The 7,583-nt window shown below is 61.8% G+C and overlaps 1 protein-coding gene across 4 annotated transcripts in view; it reads left to right on the plus strand.

Annotated features, from left to right (window-relative positions):
- Window positions 1–7,583, plus strand: part of ACTN4 (actinin alpha 4) — a 72,543-nt gene that overhangs the window by 63,566 nt on the left and 1,394 nt on the right. For 2 of the 4 annotated variants that reach the window (XM_033845411.2, XM_033845409.2), the window contains exons 13-20: window positions 2,296–2,404; window positions 2,570–2,710; window positions 2,801–2,983; window positions 3,079–3,213; window positions 4,245–4,424; window positions 5,287–5,433; window positions 6,278–6,358; window positions 7,340–7,498. In XM_033845411.2, coding sequence (XP_033701302.1) covers window positions 2,296–2,404; window positions 2,570–2,710; window positions 2,801–2,983; window positions 3,079–3,213; window positions 4,245–4,424; window positions 5,287–5,433; window positions 6,278–6,358; window positions 7,340–7,498 — 1,135 coding nt within the window. Of the gene's footprint in view, window positions 1–2,295; window positions 2,405–2,569; window positions 2,711–2,800; window positions 2,984–3,078; window positions 3,214–4,244; window positions 4,425–5,286; window positions 5,434–6,277; window positions 6,359–6,666; window positions 6,733–7,339; window positions 7,499–7,583 lie in introns of all 4 variants that reach the window. The other 2 variants (XM_033845414.2, XM_033845413.2) reach the window with 2 other exon arrangements.

Raw genomic sequence — 7,583 nt, forward strand, 5'->3', positions numbered from 1 at the left:
CTCCCCCTCCTCTGCCTGCCACACCAAGGAGACCCCCTGGCCCCCTGATGTGGTGGGCGGCCTAGCCCACACTGCTCCCACCCCCTGCTCCCTGAGGGAATCTGGCTGCACAGAGAGCCCATTGTTTTGTCCGGCCCCTTCCCTCTCCTGCTCAGAATACACTTATTGTAAGAGCTTCCAGGCAGTCGGTTCTCTGCCCTCCCTTCCCCACCCCAGTCAGATAAACTTGTGCACACAATTAGTACACTGAACCTCCAGAGCCAGTGAAAGGGGCCTTATTCCACCAGCGCAGCGGCCATCAGCAAGCAGGGCCCAGGGAGTGGGAGGCCCAGGCCATGACTTCATGGAAAATCCACAGGCCCTGGAGGGCGGCCGGGCTCCCAGAATAGCCGTCTGCTCCAAAATAGGATCCTTGGCTGGAACTGCCCTCTCCACAGACACCCCCTACCCTGTCACAGTCATCCCCAAAGTTCTCCTTGTTCCTGCAAGGCTGGGGCCTAGCACTGATGCCCAGTGGAGCCCCACACCGGGCAGGGCTGGCTTCCTTCCTGACTCACGCCCGCCACACTGCCCAGCTGCTCTGGGGGCTCCCCATTTGCTCACCCAGAGGCAGAAGTACCACTGGGTCTTCACAGTACCGGGGACACGGTGTCCCCATTGAGCGCTGTTGGGGGCACCCCTTGAAGTCCTGCAGCTCCCCTAGGATCGAGCCCCTGTACCTGGCATGCCCAGGCCGAGGAGAGTGAGGTCACAGACGCAGACGTCCACCACCCTCAGGGGTTGTGGGGTGGGACATAGGCAGGTCCCCCACCCCCACCCCCACCCCCATTGACAGGCGAGCTCCTGGAAGCCAGTGAGAAACAGACTTGGAGGAGCTCCTAGGCCAGCCCACTTCTCAGGCACTGGGAACAGCCATGTGAAACCCATTACCCTGAGCCGGGGAACAGGCGGTCCCGAGGCAGCTTTCTGGACAGTAGCCCTGGAGGAGAAAGGGAGGGCTGTTTGGGGTGCTGTCTGTTGCCCCGAAGATGAGTCTGAGGGCCCAGGGCCGGCCAGGATGAGCCTGGATAGACAGCCCGGCTGAGCGTAGATTAATGGTAATGACGAAAACTCAGGGCACTTAGTGCTCTATGTGTACTAGCTCATTTAATCCCCCAGCAATCCTGTGTCACAGAGTGGGAACTGAGGCACAGAGAGGCCAAGGGGCCTGCCCAAGGTCACACAGCTAGGGAGTGAGATAGGACTGGAACCTGGGCCGCCTGGTCCCCGTGTGAAGCACAGCCTTGCTCCTCCTCCAGCCCTTGCCTGCTCCCCCGGCCCCTGTATCCTGCCTGCCCGTCTGGCTCACCAGGCAGGCGACACAATCCCTGTGTCCTGGTTCCCATGTCATGTTCCTCCCCATAGTTGTTCCCCCAGACCTGTACACTGACTCCCTAGGAGCCTTGCTGCTAAGAGTATCCAAGTGTGGACCCCAGGAGGCAGGAATGCTGGGGCTGAAGAGAGGGAATAAGGGGCAGGGGGCTGGGAACTATGGTATCAGCTTAGTGTTTCCAACCTCAGTCATTGCAGTAATAATACCCATTCCCTAATCAGCTCACTTTTTTTTCCTTGAATATATCGTTAGTTGCGTACAGTGAGATTGTAGGCTAATTGTACATTTCTTCCTTAATACCCATTAAAGTAGATACACAACCTTTAATGAGGAACTGTTGCTACTTTTACCTACTGGGTGCAAAGGACTGCTCTCGGCAGTTCACACGAGCTAAGTAACTTGGTCTCCGTGATAACCCCACCCCCATTTCAGAGAGGAGAAAACCGAGGGATCCAGAGGGAGTTCATTCGCCCAGGGTCACACAAGTTCAAAATCGGAGAGCTGGAATTCACACCTAGGGAACTTGGCTCCAGAGCCTTATTCTCTAACCAGTGTGTTCTGCTAGACTTCCTTTAAATGGAAAATTATCCAGGGCACTTCCCTGGTGGTCTAGTAGTCAGGACTCTGTGCTTCCACTGCTGGGGGTCTGGGTTCGACCCCTGGTCGGGCAACTGAGATTTCACCAGCCTACAGGGATGGTCGAGGGCCACGCTCTGGGAGCCCTGCATAGCTTACAGTGACAGCAAGCTCTGTTATCCTCTCCCCGCAATTCCTCCTGCCCCGGGCCAGAGGGGTGATTGATGACTGATGTGCTTAAGTGTCGATATCCCCTGGTACCAGGGCCTGGGACACCTGGGGGCGGGTGGGTCCAGCACACCCTGACTGCCCCTGCTGGATCTCATCACCCTCTGCCCGGCCCACAGCGAGCTGGATTACTACGACTCCCACAACGTCAACACCCGCTGCCAGAAGATCTGCGACCAGTGGGATGCCCTTGGCTCTCTGACCCACAGTCGCAGGGAAGCCCTGGAGGTGAGGAGGGAGCGATGCCCCCCACTGAGGTCTGTGCCTTGTTGCCCTCAGAGCAGGGGTCTTCCCCTGACCCCTTGGTGCCCCCGGACCCCTCTCCACCGTACACACCTCCTGCTAGCCTACTGACCTCCCTCCTCTGTCCCCGTCCCTCCCAACACGCACCAGAAAACAGAGAAGCAGCTGGAGACCATTGACCAGCTGCACCTGGAGTACGCCAAGCGGGCAGCCCCCTTCAACAACTGGATGGAGAGCGCCATGGAGGACCTCCAGGACATGTTCATCGTCCACACCATCGAGGAAATCGAGGTCTGCCCCTTCCCCTCCCGCCCTTCTCGTGGCTCGTGGGGCCTCCACGGGTCCAGGCCGCGCCCTCATCCCTTCTCTTCCTGCCCCCAGGGCCTGATCTCAGCCCACGACCAGTTCAAGTCGACACTGCCGGACGCCGACAGGGAACGGGAGGCCATCCTGGCCATCCACAAGGAGGCCCAGAGGATCGCCGAGAGCAACCACATCAAGCTGTCAGGCAGCAACCCCTACACCACCGTCACCCCCCAGATCATCAACTCCAAGTGGGAGAAGGTGGGCGGCACATACCCACCGGCAGGGCCGGGGCAGGACCAACCAGGCGAGGCGGCCGCCCCCCTGACTGCTCCTGCCCGCATCCCCTTCCCCAGGTGCAGCAGCTGGTGCCCAAGCGGGACCACGCCCTCCTGGAGGAGCAGAGCAAGCAGCAGTCCAACGAGCACCTCCGCCGCCAGTTCGCCAGCCAGGCCAACATCGTGGGGCCCTGGATCCAGACTAAGATGGAGGTGAGGGCGAGTCGCCCCAGCCCTGCTGGGCGACTCAGGGCAGAGTTGAGGAAGAGCCCCCACTGAACGGGAGGCTGCTTGCCCCTGGCGGGAGGGCCCCAGTGCTCCACGGGGCCGGTGGATCTGGGACCCAGCTCTCGTGGCCTCATGGGATTAGGAGCGTCAATAACGTGTTCATGGAAATGGCGGCACCATCCAGAGAGAAGCTGTGCTGAGGGGTCAGGTAGAGACGGGTTCGAGTCTCGACTCTCCCCTCGACTTCCGGTCGGGAGCCAGGCACAATTTAACCTCTGTGGCTCAGTTTTCTCACCCCTAAAAGGATGAGGAAGACCATTACTTCCTTCCCTCAACAGACACTTTTGGGCGCCGCCCTATGCCAGCCGCATCACAAGCACTGTGGTGTAGCTGTGACCAAGGTGGTCCGAGCTCAGACCCTCCCCGCGCCCCCACTCTGCCCTCGTGACCCAGCCACGGGAAGGCTTGTAACCATGCCGACTGCGACTCAGGCCGCCACTTACGAGTGCTCACTGTGCACTAGGCACCCCACTGACCAAAGTGGCCTCACTGAAACTCACGACAGCCCGAGAGAGGATCGGGCAGGTCGGCCGCGGGGCTCAGTGCCCCCTGCACGGCTTGGTCACCCTGGGAAGCGAGGCGTGGGGTGCTCGTGCTCAGGAGCACGGGTTCTGAAGTCACCAGGCCTGGGTTCCGATCCTGGCTCTGCCTCTTAATGTCATAAGTTGCCCTCTTTGGGCCTCAGTTTCCACCTCTGTGGAATAGGCCTGTCCCAGTCTTGGGCCTCACAGGGAGTCAGGCGGGGAGCAGCGAGGTTAGCCCTGTGGAGCGTTGGTGCAGAAACCGCATCGTGGCTGCTGTTACACTGGAGGGAGGGCCGGAGGGGACCCCTGGGCAGAGGTCCCGGGCTGGAGGCGCCCTGGCATTGGGGCGGCCCGCGACAGACCGCCTCCTGGTGGCTGGTCGTGGCCGAGGGTCCGCCAGTCCCCCACCCAGTAGCACCACCCTCTGTGCAGGAGATCGGGCGCATCTCCATCGAGATGAATGGGACTCTGGAGGACCAGCTGAGCCACCTGAAGCAGTATGAGCGCAGCATTGTGGACTACAAGCCGAACCTGGACCTGCTGGAGCAGCAGCACCAGCTCATCCAGGAGGCCCTCATCTTCGACAACAAGCACACCAACTACACCATGGAGGCAAGCCTGCCCCGCCCCCACCCGCCTGCCCTTGCACGCGCTTGCGGGATTCCTGTGGCAGCCCAGGCAGGGCCCGGCTGTCTTATTCCAAATGGCTTTTGCCCTGTAGAAAAGTGTCTCCTGCTTGCTCTGTCTCCCCTTTCTCTCTGACCAAAAAGACTAGATCCAACGTTTACATGTCTCTAAAAATCACGGTTTCTCTACCACTACTCTCCCATCACCATGACAACACACATCTCAAGACAAGCTCCCTGGAGAGCTGGGAGGGCGGGCAGCACCTGCCCCCAGTGTGACCTCAGCCGTTTCATCCTCACTCGAGGACGCAGATCCAGCCAGCATGTGCGGGAATCCCGTGCACCGGCTCGCTGCCGCCAGGTTACAGCATCAGGGCTGGTTGCCATCATATTGGTAGCTTGAAATGGTCCGTGGTGACAGCACTTAGACCATGCAGATCGGAAGATGCCACCAAATAAAAGGGGGGAAGGGCTGTTTCCCCAGAAAGCTAGTTACACATTGCCCAGCATGTCTCTACAAAGCTTCCCTGTGGATCCTGGCACAGGTATCAGGACCCGCTTGTCTGCTGCATCCGTCACTGGGACATACACCGGTGTGACGTGAACCCCGCTGGTTGGCAGAGGCAGTAGGCGGGCACCGTGCCTGTGGCCCTGTGTACATGAGCCGCATGGCAGAGTGTGGGGCTGGGTTGGCATTCGGGAGAAAGTTGGGGTGAGTCTGACTCCAGGCCACACATACCCCCGCACAAGGAGCAGCCAGTCCCGAGCCCCCCTCAGCTACAGCGGCGGTGGTCCCAGCATCCCCACCTGCCGGCCAGCCCACACTCACGCCCTCATTCCTCCCGCAGCACATCCGCGTGGGCTGGGAGCAGCTGCTCACCACCATCGCCCGCACCATCAACGAGGTCGAGAACCAGATCCTCACCCGCGATGCCAAAGGCATCAGCCAAGAGCAGATGCAGGAGTTCCGGGCGTCCTTCAATCACTTCGACAAGGTGAGCCGCTCCCTCTGCCCCCTGCTGTCGTCCCTCCCCACCGTCACCTCCCACCCTGCCCCCTGCGTCTTTGCATCTGTCCGTTTGTTCACATCACAGTTGCTGAGTATCAGAGGCCACTCACAGGGGCCGGCAGGGCCCCAGCCACTGAAGGGGGTGCAGAGGTGCATCACCTCGACCCACAGCGTGGGCAGCTTCCCTCAGGAAGAGAAAGGGGAGTCCCAAGCCCCGCCCCCGGGGCTTTGCATCCTCGCCCACCTGCCGATGCATCCCTGAACAGACAGGTCCCAGCACACCAGGGATTTGAGACCTGACGCAGGAATCTGATCCACACATACACACAGTGTCCTTAAAAGTCAGGTTTGGTTTGGCAGCCCCTTTAGAGGGGCCCTGAGCACCAGTTTGCCCCGGGCCCTGCCGGGCCTGATGTGTCATCTGCCTGCTCTCTGTGGGTAGCATGTGCTCTGGGCGTTAGGCAGGGGCCCAGCAGGAGGGGGTGCAATCCCCTTTCTCCCACCCCAAATCCTGGAGGTGAGGAGAGCTCCCCCCTTCCCTCCCAGGAGTCCTGGGACTCAAGCCTCAATCCTGCACCTCTCAGCTCCCACCCCTGCTCTGGCCCAGAGGAGCTGGGAGGCGGCCTCTGACTGCCCTCCAGGCTACCCACGCCCCTCCACCTGCCCCGCCCTGGCCATCACCTTGTCCATGTCACCTCTAACTGTGTTTCCCTCCCCCGTGTGTCCCCTTCCCCCACCCTCTGCATGTGACCCGGGCCCCTCTCCCTGCCTTGGTGCCGGCCTGGTCTCCACACCGCCCCTTGTGCACACCTGCCTTCGGACGCCGGCAGGACCACGGCGGGGCGCTGGGGCCAGAGGAGTTCAAGGCCTGCCTCATCAGCCTGGGCTACGACGTGGAGAATGACCGGCAGGTACGCGCCCCCTGGGCCCCAGCGGACTGTGGCATTAACTGCTCTTCTCTTTCTCTCTCTCCTTCTCTCTGTCTCCCCTCCCTCTGGCCATCCCACCCCTTGCCATCATGTGTGCCATTTCACGGGCTCTCTTGCCGCCTCCCTGCCCTGTGTCTCTCCGGACACCTTCCCCCTTACCTGGTCTCTCGGGGCCGCCTCTGTCTCCCCCGCTCCCTGCCACTGTCCTGTTTCCCCGCTGTGCACACGGGGCGGCCCCTCTTGCCTACTCTGGGCCCGGTCTCCTCTGCTGTCCCTGCGTCCTCGAGCAGAAGCAGACGGGCAGCATGGACTCCGATGACTTCAGGGCTCTGCTTATCTCCACGGGATACAGCCTGGTATGCCGCCTCTGCCTGCCCTTGCTGCTGTGCCTCTTCTCCTCCCCCTCCTCCATCCCTCCCCCTCCTCCGTCCCTCCCCCTCCTCCGTCCCTCCTCACCGCCTCCAGAATGTCCGCGTCCTCGGGGACACTCCTCCACCAGAGCAGCATGGCCTGGCCTCCCTCCTCCTCCTCTGCTGCATCTGCTGGTTGGGGTCCCTCCGATGACTCCCTGAGCCTCCCGCCTCCTTTCCTGGAAGTCTCTGGAGAGAGGAGGTCAGGCCTCCAGCTCTCTCCCCTTCTCTCTCTCTTTCTTTCTTTCTTTCTTCCTCGCCCTCCGGAGTTAACTTTCCAGCCAGGGCTGAGGAGCAGTAGGCCTGCTAGATCCACTCCCCAACTCCCCACTTCCCAGAAACGCGGGACGGGAGGAGCAGAGGGTGCACGTCCCAGGTCTGGGGCAGGTGGGGCAGTCAGCCGGGGAGCCAAGACCCTTGGAGGCGGGCTGACGACGCCTGTCGTGTGCGCTGGGGTCGGGCCCTGCTCTCCTGACCCGGTTCTAGCCACCGGGCCGGCCCGGCCGCCCTGCCCCGCTAAAGGCCGCCTGTCCCCCGCCCACCCCCCTCGCAGGGCGATGCCGAGTTCAACCGCATCATGAGCGTGGTTGACCCCAACCACAGCGGCCTCGTGACCTTCCAAGCCTTCATCGACTTCATGTCGAGGGAGACCACCGACACAGACACGGCCGACCAGGTCATCGCCTCCTTCAAGGTCCTGGCCGGGGACAAGGTGAGCAAGACACCTGGGAGGCACCCAGCGGCCGGCGGGGAGGGGCCCTTGCGGCCAGGGCTGGGCGTGACCCAGATTCCCGCCC

This window comes from Tursiops truncatus, chromosome 19, assembly GCF_011762595.2.
Source record: "Tursiops truncatus isolate mTurTru1 chromosome 19, mTurTru1.mat.Y, whole genome shotgun sequence".
In the NCBI taxonomy this organism is placed as follows: Eukaryota; Metazoa; Chordata; class Mammalia; order Artiodactyla; family Delphinidae; genus Tursiops; species Tursiops truncatus.